This window comes from Suillus subaureus (genome assembly GCF_016647635.1).
Source record: "Suillus subaureus strain MN1 chromosome Unknown BJ212scaffold_42, whole genome shotgun sequence".
NCBI classification, from domain to species: Eukaryota; Fungi; Basidiomycota; class Agaricomycetes; order Boletales; family Suillaceae; genus Suillus; species Suillus subaureus.
In genome coordinates this window covers 171854-188620 of record NW_024538598.1, presented here as the reverse complement: position 1 = coordinate 188620, position 16767 = coordinate 171854, and the positions used below count along the sequence as shown (strand labels likewise).

The 16767-nt window shown below is 43.7% G+C and overlaps 5 protein-coding genes across 5 annotated transcripts; all 5 read right to left on the bottom strand.

Moving 5' to 3' along the window:
• Positions 1–237: 237 nt before the first annotated feature.
• On the bottom strand, positions 238–1104 carry BJ212DRAFT_1224868 (uncharacterized protein; the record flags this gene model as incomplete). The annotated part of the gene is made up of 1 exon (XM_041329439.1): positions 238–1104. A coding segment is annotated over one exon (867 nt), but the record flags the coding sequence as incomplete, so codon positions are not given.
• A 703-nt stretch (positions 1105–1807) lies between these two features.
• BJ212DRAFT_1303365 (uncharacterized protein) lies at positions 1808–4243 on the bottom strand (the record flags this gene model as incomplete). The annotated part of the gene is made up of 9 exons (XM_041333404.1): positions 1808–1892; positions 2182–2426; positions 2449–2512; positions 2730–2790; positions 3005–3144; positions 3241–3345; positions 3531–3742; positions 3882–4173; positions 4224–4243. 9 exons carry the CDS (start codon positions 4241–4243, stop codon positions 1808–1810), a joined length of 1224 nt encoding a protein of 407 aa, XP_041188182.1.
• Positions 4244–8388: 4145 nt separating this feature from the next.
• On the bottom strand, positions 8389–9827 carry BJ212DRAFT_1485500 (uncharacterized protein; the record flags this gene model as incomplete). The annotated part of the gene is made up of 5 exons (XM_041340991.1): positions 8389–8565; positions 8644–8800; positions 9095–9537; positions 9600–9683; positions 9741–9827. 5 exons carry the CDS (start codon positions 9825–9827, stop codon positions 8389–8391), a joined length of 948 nt encoding a protein of 315 aa, XP_041188181.1.
• Positions 9828–11804: 1977 nt separating this feature from the next.
• BJ212DRAFT_1303363 (uncharacterized protein) lies at positions 11805–13369 on the bottom strand (the record flags this gene model as incomplete). The annotated part of the gene is made up of 6 exons (XM_041333403.1): positions 11805–11998; positions 12168–12204; positions 12278–12395; positions 12432–12661; positions 12774–12956; positions 13082–13369. 6 exons carry the CDS (start codon positions 13367–13369, stop codon positions 11805–11807), a joined length of 1050 nt encoding a protein of 349 aa, XP_041188180.1.
• Positions 13370–13648: 279 nt separating this feature from the next.
• On the bottom strand, positions 13649–13918 carry BJ212DRAFT_1281752 (uncharacterized protein; the record flags this gene model as incomplete). The annotated part of the gene is made up of 2 exons (XM_041331639.1): positions 13649–13733; positions 13788–13918. Coding segments are annotated over 2 exons (216 nt in total), but the record flags the coding sequence as incomplete, so codon positions are not given.
• Positions 13919–16767: the final 2849 nt, after the last annotated feature.

The window sequence follows — 16767 nt, the reverse complement described above, 5'->3', positions numbered from 1 at the left end:
AAAAACTTGTCTTATGATGCCATCTGGACACCGGAGTACAATTCCGTGGTGGTATGCTTCAAGGAAGTCTGCATCCAGCAAATGTTTCCAACATGCATGAAATAAGTCCCATCAACAATGCATGTGAAGGGCTGATATGCCACTTTTTGATATCCGAGGTAAGACACTGAGGGTGTCCTTGATACAATCTGGAAGCTAAAAATACAACATGAGAGAGACATATGATACAGAAGACAATAAACCTACCGAAGGAAAAAATCCGACAAGATGGCATGCACCAGATTTGGGTGCCGAGCGTGCATACTTGGTCAAATTTCCGAAGTAGAGATAGAGGGGCCAGGCCTTGGCAGTTCCAAAATTTGCAAGATGAGTCGCATTGGAAAAAAACATCAGTCCAGCAATGACACGTTCGAGTGAGCAACCAGGTTCTCTTGGTTGTCTCTGTAGGTCATCCTGAGCATCAAGCCACGAGTCAGAGGTATAAAGTTCATCAAACACATGTTCTTGATGATTGTCTAATGGGTCCTTCCATAGGCACTTGAAAGGACACAAATGAAATGCGCTGGCTTGGATGTCAGTGAACACAGAGTGGATCACGCCTATAAGTGGTCGATAATGAAAGCCTGGAATGCTAAATGATGTGGATGGGTCGTCTTTCAACTTGGTGGGTATGTCAAGGATGATATCTGTCTCTAACCAGTTGTCCAGAAACGTAGCAGTGACCTTTCCTCTGCCATCCAATGAATGTAAACTCCTCTTCACCGAAAAACCATCCAGGTCGCTAGGATTGAAGTCCTCGGCCTGAATTACGTCTTTAACAAGGCATGCTACCTCAGTTTCCGATTTTTGATGGCTGCTGGAGTTCATCCATGTCATGAGACAGTAGATGGTCATGTTAGGGAATAGATAAGGTGGTTTGGGAGATTGTTCAGGCATCTGGGCATCATGCACATTGGCGATTGTCAGACAAGAATTAGATAGTAGTGAAGATGAGATCAGTCTATCCGGCTCAAAGGAGGGTTGCCTAGGATATAGTCGACATAGCCCAAACACGTTAAATGCCGTTTGAAGAGATTTACACAGGGTCAGAATCACTCTTTGGATTCTGTGCTGGGGTGAATCTGAATTTGTAGTCACGGGAGGTGGATCACTCCAAGAAGAGTCCGAAGGGTTTATGTCTTCATCGGCAGGTAGAATATCTGTAAAATTCCTCAGGAGTAGCCCAAATGTGTGTTGCAAAGGATGTTGCCCCAGTGGGTCTAGCAGTTATCCATGAGTATTATGATATGGCAACAGACAGTCTCATGAAGGCGCACACCCAGAATATTGTTATCTTTGGGTTTGATGGTTTCGTCTATTATAGAATCCAAGATGTCTGTGTCCAGGAATGCCAAAGTTGAGGCACTAGCACAAATGATACCACAACAGGCTGGGTAAATAGGCGCCGTTGGCATGCAAGCCACACTGGGTTCGCAGCATGCGATGGGTTTCAAACAATGATTGGAGGTGAGCAAACTTAAAAGGTAGAGCCTAGGACTTACCAGCGTGCTCCTAGTACTAGTTGTGATCTGTGATGGCGATGGTTGCAATGATTTTATTGACTCCTTCGCCCAGTCCCTTCTTTTCTGTGCGGCTAATGTACTTGCCTTCTGGTAATGCTTGCATGTTGAATGATGTCAGCTAAGTCCACGAAAGTCTGTATCCTTCTCCCAAGAGCAACGCAATGTGCTGCAGGACACCATTGAGAGAATTAAGATGATTGCCAACAGAACACAAGGTGACTGGGATAAATGCATTCCTGGAGTGACTAGTATGCTACCATGACTTGGCAATGTGAGAGACAGTAGTCAGACTGGATTTTACTCAAGTCCACCTTGACAACAAATATTTTGCTGATTCATGAGTAGTATATCCTTATTTGATATTTCTGGATTCACTCAACAAATCAACAGTTCAAAATTTCGAATCTTTCATGCAATGGATAAAGAATATATATTGAATATTACAAGATAAGCTGGCGCTCTGTAATGAATTATGTTTCCTTGATGAATGTTGCGCTAACACTGGGATCATCAATAAGAATCAATACAACAAAGTCTGCAATCAATAAGGTGAGTGAATGATGAGTTGCTAAAAAGAAAAGAAAAAACATATGAGTGTTGCTATGCCTGCAAAACCCACTTCAGCTTGTAATGTGGCAAGATGTTGTTTGCCTGCTCCACTTTCTGTGCCCACTCATCTTCCTCATGTCTCAAGAGCGTCAAGAGTTGGGTATACTGGCAAACTCGAGACTGTGCTGTGGCATAGCATGCATGAACAGTATTGATAGTATACTCGGTGAACAGCTTGTCCTGGTCATCTTCATTTGACTCGATGTCATCAAGTGCCATCTTGTATACCCCTCTCAGTGGTTGTGGTTGAGTGAACTAGGGAAATACTCGTACACACCAAATATGCCATGTAGCTCTCGGTTATGTCCAGCCGTTTGTCAACTTTGAAGAGCAATCTGGCTCTGCAGGCATGTTGGAGTTGTTGCATCCATGAAGAAAGCATGTAAGATGTCTGGGTGTGACAGGAATTGCAGATGAAGTTAACATTTCCAGTAGAAGATATAACCTGCTAACGGTTGAAAGTCAACATGGAGTAAATGAGTCATCCATGCCCTTATGGAAATATTTAAATTGGAGTAATGTGGTGCTGGAAAAAGGCTGAGCATCGCCAGCAGCAACCTTGTTCTACATGCAAGAAGCCAGGATATCCAGAGAAATTTACCATTAGCTAAGGTAAATTCTGTAAAGGGGATTCATCAAAGATTCACTGGAAAAATAAAGGAATCCAATATCACATGATACACAGTTAGTGTAGGGGGCAGTTAATGGAATTGCCCTCATGGCAATTGGCAGAATGGCAGAAGTTGGCAAAAGTATTCTCCGCATTTTTGACTGTTTTTAACTGCATTTCTACTACAGCAAATATAATTTTGACTGCTACAGTGAGGCTACACCTTCTGATGTCAAAAGGGCATCAATATTCCACCCCAATGCACTCCCTGAGCCTTGATTGAGTACATTGATCTCTTCAATGAAGCTGGTTGGTGTGATACCTTGTTTAACCCTCTCTAGCTCACTCCAGTTGACGATGCCACTGTCCAGAATGTCTGGCACATGACCTTCAATCAAAATACCACCTGCCTCATCATTTTCTCGCAGTTGGCCAGCTTCTCATGCCTCATGCTCAAACCTTTCAAACTCCTCTCTCAACTCCTCATTGGTAATCAATTCTGGACCCATGAGATAGTCCTGGTCATCAGAGTCTGCCACAAGGGGAGGAATCCATGCAAATGATCTTTGCAACTCATCAGCAAGAGCAACATCGAGTCCATGTCAGGGTGGGTATGCATATGTGTGTGTTTTCGATGAACAGGCTTCCCCACTTTGGAGTCCATCTGGTACAGGAAGTATGCATAGCTTGCACAAAGTTTACTGAGTGATTCGAAAGTGTGGACTGATAAATTGCATTGTTTGACAGACTGAACTCCACCGAGACCCAAGAAGTAGCATTCAATATTGGCCGCATGAGGTATGATCAAATGGATGATTATTGCAAGTGCCTTCAGTGGACATTGCTCTGCACTGACAGGAAGTGTCTCCCACCAGTCAAGCACATCAGCCTGCCCCCCAGCGAATATCCCAGAGCACTTGTAGTACTCTTTCAGGTCCCTGACAAGCAACTTGGCAACCATCTAAGGCAGCCTCGACCATAAACTTGAATGAATGGCCATTTGCAACTTGTGAAATGGTGAGTTTTCAGCATATCAGATGTAAGAAAAGTGCGAGGCCATGAATTTTTGTATTCATGGCAAAAAAATGTCAGTTAAAGACCGTTTTGACATGGAGCCAGAAGTTGGAGTTGTCACTGTCTTTGAGTGGTAACTGGGAGATAGTCTTGGCAACATGGATGAGCCCTAGCATGCACAAAGCAAGGGAAGATTCACAAGACTCCTTGTCTCCAATTAAGTTGACAATCAGTTTTGCAACCTTAATGCCTTGGTCAATAGCTGCCCAAAAGTCAGGGTCACGCAAGACTATGACAATGACATCAGCTGCGACAGGCGAAAGACCTCCGATTTTCTTCTGCACATCTTCCTGCAAACAAATGTGAGAAAGTGATTTTCTGTATTTTACATCAGCTTGTCATTCAAAATACACATCATCAATACATACCTATGATCTCGGACACTCATCGACTGAAGAACAAGTGCATACCAACAAGATTCACAGTTTTTCTTCAATCTATGCTTGACATTATCAATCTTTGCTTGCTCTTTCAGCTGGCCACCCCAGTAGTGTGATCCATTGAAAAAGGTAATGACATGTGTGGCCTTTGTTATGTTTGGCTTCATAAAAGGGTGGGCACATATTTCACCTATGTGTCATATCCCACAATCCAGACCCACATTCCATCATATTCCCACGCCTTCCAAGCCTACATCCGGACCCCACATCATATCCAGCTCATTCCAAGATCCCCTTCTGCTGTGCTCCACACCTCAGCAGGATCGACTACGCTCTGGATTTACCCCTGAGCTCCGGACCATCAGATCCTCTCTGCTAGCCTGATCCATACAACCCTATCCTGTCCACCCTATGCGCACTCCATCCAGCAAGACATCCAGACTTCACCTCATCTCGGATTCCAGACTATATCCACCTCCTCATATCCTGGTCCTGTATCCACCTTGTCTTCCAGATCCCCAGATCTCCGGACCTCTGGATGTTAACTCTGGACGTATTCCTGCCCTCTGTCCGATAACCTGCGCCTATCTCCATTTAGATATCTCTGCCTTTCTGGCTTTTGGTTACCTCTTGTTCCATCCTGCTTATTGATCCTTGTACAAGTCTTCATCTCCAAGTTCATTTAGTTATGTTCCATCTTACTTACTAATGTGTTTCCACATGCTTGTACATAGCCCTTCTCCTTTGCTTACTGATCCCCTTAGATATTCTCCAGTATATAACCCCTGTACATACTCCTGTAGTTTCCTCAGTTTGAATATCATCTTAGACTTTGCTCTACTTGCCCAATCCTCTCTTGGACTTTGGTCCACCTAAGTCTGTCCTATCCATTAGGCCTAGGGATTGATTCCCTAGGCTGGAGCTTTGCCTTTCCAGCACTTACCCTCTTTCTGGACTTTGGTCCAATCCCTGTCTCTCTGACTCTACCTTAGGGTAGTCCACCTCTGTCTGTTTCTATATTGGACTTTGTCCGATGTAGCCCCTATTCCTTCCAGGACCTCTGGATGTCCTGTCCTTTGGATGTCCCACCCTCTGTACCTTTGGACATTCTGTCCTCCTAACCCTTGGACATCCTATCCTCCTGTCCTTCTTTCCTTCTTGTCCTCCTAACCCCTTGGGACAATCCTATCCTCCTGTCCTTCCCGTCATCCTGTCCTCCTGTCTCCTGTCCTCCTGTCTCCGGTCCTTTGTCCTCCTGTCTCCTGTCCTCCTGTTCCTCCTGTCTCTGGACCTCCTACCCCTCCATCCTTGTTTCCTGTAGACGTATCCCTTTTGCCGGGGAACTCTCCTGAGCATTTCCTACATTCATCCGGAAACTCTCCATGCTCCTTCAGAGTCCTCTAGCACTCCACCAGAGTAGTCAGCCTCTGGAGTCCTCCAGACTTCGTCGGACCATCACTTGTGAACCTCATCTGAAATGAAGGACACATACTCAGGTAAGGGGCACAGCGTACGAGCTGAGGCCAAGCCCTTTGAGTCAGTCACTCTCTCCCTTGAGCAAAATGGTTCTTAACACTATGATGGTATTAAGGCTGTGAAGAAAACAGGGTAATGTCTAGTGATCAAATAAGCTCATACATATGATAAGGCAAGAGCATTGAACTTGAACTTACAATGACCCAGTAGAACTTCGCTTGAAATTTCCATTGGAGAGATTGCATCACAGGTTGGATTGTCTGTCATTGCAGCAATGATGTTATGTCCATCACCAATCTCCATTCATTCTAAGGCTTTCACAGAGACTTTGAGTAACTTGTCTGCAGAACCTCAATGTCCTGTCATGTCTTTGAGACTGAGCATGACAAGGGTGCTAGTTCACTTCAGCAACCATAGAGCCATATAAACTCCATTGAATCTTATCCTCCCAGCCATTGAGCAGATAGGTGAGGCATTTACAGTCTTTAAGACATGGCAATATCCTCAATTTGGACATGAGTGACCTCACTGTCTATGATTGAATGTGAGAGCACATAACATGAAGGTGCTTGATAGGAGGGGCATATTTCATCAAGAAAGTGCTAGAAGAACCAATTCTCAACAACTGAGAATGGTATGTTGGCGTGAATAAGAACCTGTGTCCACACAATCAAAATGTGAGTGGGCCAGTGGTTACATGTTACAAATTAATTATTTACCAAAGCAGCTTGAAATGTGCTTGATTGGTTTGCTCAGGTGTGACAGGGAGGTCTACATACCCAAGAAGATTCTTTCATTTTCGCAATTTCACGCTAGTCTGACCCTGAGACTCAGAAAGACTGGAAGAAGCTTCTGTTTCCTACAATAGATGGAGATAGAAGGTCTTGATTGCCTTTCTTTGTAGTGAGATAGCCACAAACATCTGTGTGGGTGTGATCAGGGGCTTTGTGGCATGTTTTTTTGGTCAATTAAGTGTTTGAGGTGGCTGTCATCACAGCCCTCAATGGATGCTGAGCAGTAGTTACATTTGAAAAAGTAGCGATTCAAGTTGTTTTTGACTTTTTCCATGGGAACAAAGTGGTTGGACACAATTTTTTGGACAGGACAGCCCTTAGGCTTTTGAGACATTGTAATCACCAACTTGCACACTGAGATACATTCAAATGTATGTCAAATTCTTATTGTTTGTTTGTAGGTACAAACATAGTTCTGCTGAGTTCTGCCAACTGCCCTTGACCTACTGCTGGCAATTGCCACTGGCAGAAATATTACATTCTGCCAACAACATTATACACAGTTGGAATTCTGCATATTGTAAGATGCACCTAACTTACTAGATATCCATTTAGAGTTATTGCATTTTTGGGAAAACTTTATCTATAACTCTATGACACATCCACATAAAAATATAATTTGTTGATGAATGGATAGCCTGACATTGAAAGTACAAGCCCCACTAATTCATTAATGTGTTGAGTCCAGTGGAGACTTACCATGCAAAAAAGTGTGGTTTTCCCTAGAGTTTGTGCATTTGGTCACATCATGTCACCCATCTGCCACAATGCTGATTCACATTCTGCACTGTTTGAAATATCATGATGAGAGGCAGGGAGTGGACAAGGAACAGAGCTAGAACAGACTCAGATTACATAGACCATGTACCTAGAATGAATCAATTCTATGTAGCTCATTAGCCTCATATACTATGAAGTTGGCATATGGACTTACATCTCAGTCAGATAGAACAGGCTGAGATGCTTGAACAATGAAGTTGTTATTTTATCATATGGTTACTTCAGTCACCCCTCTCAAGGTACCTCTTAGGTACATATATTCTGGCTTACAATCTCACCTAAGAGGCATGATCTTAGACAGTATTCCCATGCAATGTAGGTTGTAACCCAGGCCAATTCAATACTTTCCCCAAGAAGCCTGGGCCTGCTGGGCCAATGTATTTACTCTGTCCCATGACCCATCTGGGGTATCCTAAATCCTGTATTATATTAATACACAGGGGGTGTCAGGGGTCACTTCTTATGAAAAATTGCCCACACATTCAGACACTTAGAGTATAATGTTTGTCTTCATAGGGTCCTTGACCTATGAATGGAGGAGGCAGGAAGGAATTTGTGGTAGGAGGAGGGGTTGTCTTTGATGATGAAGGAAGAATGTAAGTTGGGTAAGGTCCTTGATCCATGAAATCCTTGACCATGCCCTTGCTCCAGATACTAACATATCTTGCACTTTATCTGGTTAATTTCACACAATTGGAACATGCCTTGCACTACAATACTCCAGGTTTTATTGGAGTAAGTGTTATCACATATGACTTTGGATGCAAGCATGAAAGCAGAAACAAAAGACAGTGACTGGTCAATGTGGGATAGCCCACTGCCAGTTTATATGGTCACTGGGCTGGCCCGGCACTCTCCTATGCATGATGTGGGATAGCCTACTGCTGGTTTATATGGTGAGTGGGCTGGCTCAGCACTCTCCTATGCATGATGCAGGCTAGCCCACCACTGGTTTATATGGTCACTGGGCTGATGAGATAGCTCATGTCTGGGATGCCCCACCATCTTTATATTCTAAGATGGGATAGCCCATGATATATTTGCATTTTAAATGTATTGTCTTATAGCAATCACTTGAAAATTTTGGATATTGTTACAAAAGGCTATATATCATATGAATCCAAGTCAAGATCCATATATGTCCCAGCCAATGCAGCTTCCTCCAATTCATCTATCAATTCATCATTCTCCCTCTCATCATCAGACTCCCAGTCATTCTCAGAATCATACACAGCAGGTGTGCCATCAAGACAGCTTGGTTGATAATACATATTAGCAGCCTCAGCAAGGTCATTCAGGGTGGATCTGAAGGACAAAAATTCTTAAAAGATTCAATTGTGCGGTGTCCAGTCTCTTACCATGCCTTTGTCATCAGAGTTCAATAAGTCAATGATGCGAAGTTTCAACTGGGCCTGCTGCCACACGTTATTCCCAAACCCAGCATCTGGAGTTGTCCCACCTCTTACAACTTTCCTCATCTCAGAAATGAAATCTACAGGGGATTCTAGAAACTGCCTGAAATGTTTAATAGTGAGTAAAGGTAGTGCATCAGAACAAACACACCCTGTTTCTCAAGTCAGACCATCCCAAGCAGGTCTTGCTCCCCGCATTGTTCACAACCATCACTGATCACATTGTAAGTTAGTGGCATTGAGAATTAGAGACAGACACTTGCAGAGTTCTTCACGCAGCCCTTGATACATTTTGAGGCTAAGATGGAGAGCTCTCAAGAAGCTGGCAGTTATCAACTACCTGCAATCCACTTCACACATAGTGAATGGGTTGTCAGGTATCCCAACCAATACATACCCCACATAAAGATATCTTGCCAACCTGATTAGGTGGCCCCATGGTGATGTCAGCAATATGAGTTTAAGTGACCTTTTCTGGCTGTTGTCAAGGGGATTTCCCCTGAGCATCTCCCTCCAATGGAGTTCCTCATGGGGAACTTCTACCTCATCAATGGGCTGATGATAGGTGAAATTTGTAGCACTCATGAGGCTATTGTCATCCAAAACAGGTGTGAACATGTTGTCCAACGTAGATGTGACAGTGAGATCAATTGTTGGGTCATGGTCAAAATCTAAGGACGGAGGGAGCAACATTTCAGGGAATGTGATCGACTGGTGAGAGAATGGATTCAAGGTATTCCAAGGTACCTCTACAGGAAAGTTAATAGGGATGGGAGTGGGAGACGGGAAACCATTTGGGAATGCTGCGGGATTGAACAGGATCCCCTTTAGCTGTTTGAGCTATGTATGTGGCACAATGTGATGGGTCTGATGATGCTGATAGCACAGAGAAAGGCACTCACCACCCAGATAGGATGGAGGGTACCTTCAAGGTCGGCCCCACAAAATGGTGCACAAATATCTTTAAGAAATCCAGAACTATCAGGCTAGCATGTTCATTCCATCAGGTGTGACATTGGTGGCATCATGTAAAGCTCTCTCACCTCTATCTCATATAGAGAATACTTTGCGCTGTTGTGTTCAAAGGTTAAAAACCCAATCTGACACACAATGTTGCTGTTAAGAACCATGCTCAAAGGAGAGAGAGACTGACTCAGAGGGGCTTGGCCTCAGCTTGTATGCTGTGCCCCTTACCCAAGTATGTGCCCTTCATTTCAGAGGAAGTCCGATGATGGTCTGACAAAGTCTGGAGGACTTCCGGAGGCTAGCTACTCTGGTGGAGAGTGCTAGAGGACTTCTGGAGGAGTGCAGGAGAGTTCCGGAGGAATGCAGGAAGTGCTCAGGAGAGTTCCCACTGCAAGGTAGTACTTCTACAGGAAATGGGATGGAAGGGTAGGATGTCCAGAGGACAGGAGGACAGGAGGACAGGATGTCTGGAGGTATGGAGGACAGGAGGACTGAAGGTACAGAGGGCAGAACGTCTGAAGGACAGGATGCCCAGAGGTGCACAGGACAGGAGGTCCAGAGGTCCAGAAGGAATAGGGGCTACATCGGACTTTGTCCGATGTAGAAGCAAATAGAGGTAGACTACCCTTAGGTAGAGTCGGAGAGATAGGAAGTGGACCAAAGTCTGGAGAGAGGGTAAGTGCCAGAAAGGCAAGACTCCAGTCTAGGGAAGCAATCCCTAGACTTGGGACAGAGACATAGGGGACAAATCCGAAGGTCTAGAATTCTGGCCTAGGGAATCCTTCCCTAGGCCTTACAGAAAAGGACAAGACTCAGATGGACTGAAGTCTGGAAGATGATTGGGCAGATCTAAGGTGATGAACAGGATCTAAGATGATATTCAGACTAAGGAAACTACAGGAGTATCTACAGGGGTTATATACTGGAGGGTATCTGAGGGGATCAGTAAGCAACAGAGTAAGGCTATGTATGAGCATGTGGAAACACATTAGTAAGTAAGACAGAACATAACTAAATGAACTTAGAGATGAAGACTCATACAAGGATCAATCAGCAAGACAGAAACAGAGATAACCAAGCACCGGAAAGGCAGAGATGCCTAAATGGGGATAGGCGCAGGATCTCAGATAGAGGGTGGGAATGGTCTGGAGATCTGGGGATCTAGAAGGTAGGGTGGAAACAGGACTGAGATATGTGAGGTGGTGGATGTAGTTCAGAATCTGAGAGGAGGTAAAGTCCGGATGTCTTGCTGGATGGAATGTGCATAGGGTGGACAGGATAGGGGATCCAGGAATAAGTCGGATATGGGGTCCGAAAATAGGTCCGGAAGGCATGGGAATATGATGGGATCTATGTCTGGCATATGGGATATGACAGTTGCAGGATGAGTGAGAGTATAATATTCCTCAGGCCACTATAAATGAACACAATGAGATCAAATGATTAACTTTGAAAATTCTGACCTCACATATATTGGCGCAAGCTGATAGTTGTGGGCTGCATACCCTATGAATGCGAATCAACTGGTGAGGCCATGGAAAGGTTGAAATTTGCAAGTCAATAAGAGTGAGGTGTGATCAGTGATAGCAAACCTCATTGTTCTGTGGGAAGGTCAGTGATGGGGATGATGGTTTGCAATGCAAACTATGCTTACTGTGAGGGGAAGAAGTCTGAGAACCTGGCTGTGTGTTGATTCACTGTGCACATAGACATAAATTGGACTGATATCAACTGGAATGGTTGACAGTTGCATTTTGCTGTGTATGAAAAAACTAAGATGAAGGAAACAACAGTAAACTAGACACTTAAGTATCATGTATTTGTCTTCCTGGATCTGTCACTTTTGACCCATTCAATGGCATGCCACAGTGCGCCAGGCCTTGGCAATGGCATGTCAGGGTTCAGCCAGAGTATGCCAGGCATTTGCAATGAGGTGAAGAAACATGTGGCAAAAAATGAGGGGTGTGGCCAAAAAGAGCGACGGTGAATCACAACATGCCAGGAGAAAGGGATGGCAAATTACAACACGCCAGAAAGAAGGGATGGTGAATTATGACACACCAGGAAGAAGAATGGAAAGTTACAACTGAGGAAGCGAGCATGAGTTATGGCACACAAGGGACCAGCGATGGTGAACAAAATTAATTTTCATAGTCATAAGCATGGTCAATAGGAAACATATCGTCCAGTGCCAGTGAGAGTGACTCTGTGCTGGCATTCCCCTGATCAAAAAAATAGAGTTCCTTGGTGCCAATATAACTGTCTTCATCATCCTCTTCATTATCAGGAGGTTGATGCCTTTCTCCACGGTCTAAATATCCATCTGCCATCTGCACTGTCAGTTGTGTAGTGAGGTGATGTGTTCCTAAGTAAGAGTCTGGTTCATGAGTATATACATGCCCCACCCTGAGGCCATAATGAAAGCACATAATGGTGTCGCGATCGACAAAGCTAGTGTGACAGTATTAGTGACATTTGTCATGATGGAATTTAAGTTAGTCTACCTGTTGGTGTAGTACTCATGCCAATCGAGTTTGTTACCTGCAAGAGGGGAAATACTGCATTCACCCAGATTGTGCTGGCCTCAAGCAAAGGCGGGTATGATGTGACACACCCTGAGTATGACTCTGGGGTCCATGAAGCCAAATGCATTCTGGTTTGCCAGAGGCTGGAAATGAATGCAACCCAAAGTGTGCATGTCCCATGCATGACTTTGCACAGATTCATACCATCTAACCAAAAGAAATTCTATACAGTGAGATTCATACATGTTTGCTGTGTGCACAACATTAACATGGTGTATGCTGATGACTTTGGCATAGCTGTAGTCACCTCCATGCTCATCATCACTGCAGTTGTTGTTGAGCAACATGATGTTGCAGTGAGGAGTCCTTGAATTGATCACATCTTGAGCCCATCGGACATCATAGGTGGTATAGTTGAATCTGGCGAGGTTGTGGTGATAAATGTGGTTGTGCTTGAAGAGAATGGAGTTGTGCTGTTTGGAAGGAGTTTCCAGTTTGAGGCAATGTAGAATATGTTCTTTCAATCAAGGGAGGAAATCCTGATGACATCTCAGAATAATTAATCAAGTCATGAAAATTGTTTACCTTAATAGCAGGATCCCCTGCATGCTTGCGGAGGTACTGACCAAACTCATTGTACATCTTCTTGCTTTTGCCAATGTGATGGTGTACTTGGGGATTGCTTGCCATTTCAGGTGTGTCTGCATGATGGACTTGCTGCCATTGCCATTGCTTGATGCAGCACAAGCATGCCTCATGGTGCTCAATCTGAGTCAGTTGGTAAACAAATGATCTCCAATCAGTGCAATGGTATCTGCCTTTCGGTGTACAGTGCTCCAACTCTCCCTGGAATTTTTATAGTTGGAATGAGTGGACAACAGACGACAACTTACTGACTCAGTGCTGTATGAATCTGTTGTGCCAAAATGATGAATGGAGGCGACATAATCCCCCAGCACATGAAACTTATAAGTGCTGAAGTTGAACGACTTCTTCCTCCACAGTTGCTTTGGTTCAGGTACATCTTGCAATTGCTCTGGACTTGCTTTTGCTTTCCCTTTAGTGTTGGTACCTTTGCAACCTCTCCCTGGGTCATTTACCTTGGGATTCTCTCCCCAATTGGCCACTTCCTTTGCCTGCTGGCAGGATTGCGCACCAACTTCACGATCAAACTCCTGCATCTGGTATGACAGGCACACTTTATCCTTGAACAAACAAAACTGTGCACCAAGCTTGGTCGTCTGTTAGTCGAGAATATCCAAAGTCAGGTCAGAATGCATGCAAAGATTTGCAAGTCCATGCCAGTGTGACATCATGAACAAGAGATTAATAAAAATCTTGTTGTGGTGATCATCGGCGAGAAGGCCATCAAAAACCAGGATAGAACACTGGGACAATATTAATCACGAAGTTGTATGAGAATAATTCTGAAAACATACCTGTAGAAGATCTTCGAAGTTTCATGCAGCCATGTTTGACATTTTGGAGGTATTGGAAGAGAATCTTCTAATGGTCACTGGACCAAATAGGGGGACCTGTTGATACCTGTCAAAGTCAAGTGTTAGCCTGCCAAGTCATCATCAAATAGATTTTTGGTACCTCCTGTCAAGTTCATGCACCAGATCCCTGTTCAAGGAAGTAAGAATTCTAAGTAAGTGAACTAGAAGCATACACCAGACTCCAAGCTCAAACTCATGCAGAAGATCAACTACAAGCACAACAAACATGTTGAATCAAAATGGATGCAGGTGGTCCAACAACACATTCTGGTCAAGGATTAGTGAACACAGGGAAGAGACTTAAGAGCATGCTCATGGAGGTTGGTACCCACAATTCAGGCTTGAGAAGTGACTCAACCACTGTGCTGTCTACACCATAGTGCTTCTCATAGATGAGGCTGCGTGTGGTGGCAACGAGTTGACTCCTTGAGTGATCAGAACATGCAAGAGTAGCACGTTGTTGCCTATCATAAACCATGCCCAGTTGGTGAAGCTTATTTGTTGGTATGAGACATCATGAGCAAGGGCAACCTCCCAGTTGCCGGATAGTGGCAATGAGAACCCTGACTTAGGTGAGTTTTGAAGTTCTTGTGACAAATATTCACAACTCACTTTTCAGGATAGTCTGCAGAATATGTAAATATCTGGGGGTAAAACTTTTGCTTGACACCATCACAACACAGAATCACAATCCTGTGTTCATAAACCTCTAAAAACTCATTATCAAGTAAAACTTCCCATTGTGCTTGGAACATTTCATGATGACAATGTGTTGTGCATTCATGCTCAACTCCCTTGCCTTCAGTGTAAGTCCCCACAAAATCTTTGAATGAATTGGGAAGCTGTGAAGACCGTGAGTCTTGTTGAAGATGAAGAGTAATTCGTAGTGATCATCATACCTTTTGAAAGTAAGCTACATGATTACCCAGATTACAGGATGGTCTACATTGCCTGTACTTCAATTCATTTCTGAAATACATGTATACTGGCCACAGCCTCACATTACCAAATGTAGTAAGCTGTGTAGCATCTGACCAGAACATGAGTGCAGTGACCACATGGGGAAGGTCACATCCTGCCTCTCCAGGTAATTCCTGAAGCTTGCAGTGGGCATCTATGAAAGCTGGTGATGTATACAATTTGCCTTGAATGTTGACTTCATGTGGAAGATGGGGGGGGCTCCATTGCAGATGATAAGGCTCATAATGAAAATGTTCATCATTGTGGGCATTTGCAAGCTTTTCCTGAATCACAGACACAAGAGACCAATGGTAAAGGTCTGCTGCAACATAAGGTTGAATGCCTGGTGTCTTAATAACCGAGGGTCTTATATAAATGCGTGTAAAATGTAATGACACCACAATTACACTAGGATAAGACTTCTTGCCAGTCCTTGATTAACACGGTCTACGACTTTTCTTCTTTCATGGTAGATAACGTGTGAGTTCTTGGGAGGCTTGCTAAACCAATCTATGTGATTAACTTAGCCAGAGCTTTTGTGTTATATCCCAACTTAGAAACTTGTCTAGGATAAACCGTCTAGACACTGGAACGTGGTTCCTTGTTAAGATAATTCTCTGTAGAGACTACAGTCTCAAATATGAATATGTTGACCAAAGACTGGTTGGTCAAATAGGCACAAAGTGGTGAGAAACTGGTCTCACAAATGAACAGATTGACCAAAGCTCATGTTGGTCAATATCAGAAACTAGGTGAGAAGCTGGTCTCAAATAAACTAAGTTTCTATTGTAAGAAACTTATGTAATCTCAAGGGAATGTCTTTTCCCTGCACTTGGTACTTCAAAGGGGCTTTCTTTGTAAGCAACAATCTTCACAGTGAGTAGCTCAAACTGAGATTCAAATGATTGCAAGTGGGAGATCCTATTTTTTGGGGGGAGAATGGGCCCTCCTTATATACATTTTGTGTGGGAATATTATGTAAGTAAAAAAGCGGAGCAATGACATCAGAAGTGGAGCAGAATATTCCAGAAAGTGGAGCAGAACATTCCAGAATATTCCATAGGTGGAGTAATGACATCAGAGGTGAGTCATTGTGGAGCAGAACATTCCAGAACAAATGACATCATACCCTGTAGGTACAATTTTGTGAAGTATCTGATGGGTCAGAGCATCCCAATAGAAAAATAAATCAAGGAAATACTAGAGAAAACAACTCAGAAATAATAATACAATAACAAGACACAAAACACAGGCTTTTTAGATAGGTTTTTGTTAGGCTTTGAACTTTTCTCTATGGTTTTCTCTAGCCAAAGTGAATAAGCCAAAGGCAAGGCAATACCTTAACCTTCTTGCTTCACAATATCAACTAGGTCATTGTGTGATTCCCATCTCACAAATGACTTTTCTTCAAGATATAATAAATTCATGAATCACAGAGGGGAAACTGAACTATATGACCAAGGTTTGAAACCAAGGTATGGGTTGACTAGCCTGATGCCTAAGCTCACAGACTTTGTCTTTTAGGGGGGCTACCTAGTAGTCATGTCCATGCATGATTCCCAAATCATGCAGGACACCGGCTGAACTGATGTTCAAGAAAAAGGGATGTCAATGGTCACCTGAGTTTTGTGCCAACCAGCATCCTCATCTTCCCATTCATCTCCCTTGTCCTCAATGCTCGCACCTAATTGTGAGTTGATCTTTTCCCACTGTGTATGCTGCACATCATCAGGACCATATTCAGAACATCCCACAATATCGAGCAATTCCTTGAAGCTCTGATGCAATTTCTGTATGCTGCCATTCCAGTACCAATGACCAAGTTTAAAGGAGGATTCATTGGGAACAGATGAAATGAATTGTCATCAGACTTGACAGGGCTATCATCCAGAGAAACAGTGGGAATATAACTGATATCTTGAAGCATGATGGCCTCTTCCGGGTCATGACATGGGGGTGTTGAAGAGAGGAACTGGCATACTAGGCTGAAAATATTCCTTGCTGTGCAGAAAGGAGCTTGCACTGAGGAGCAAGCTCTGGCAGGCAAGGAATTTGTGGGTGGGATAGATACCAGTTGTCATGCAGTATAGCTTGGAACACTTGGGGGAGGCTCTGGGAGG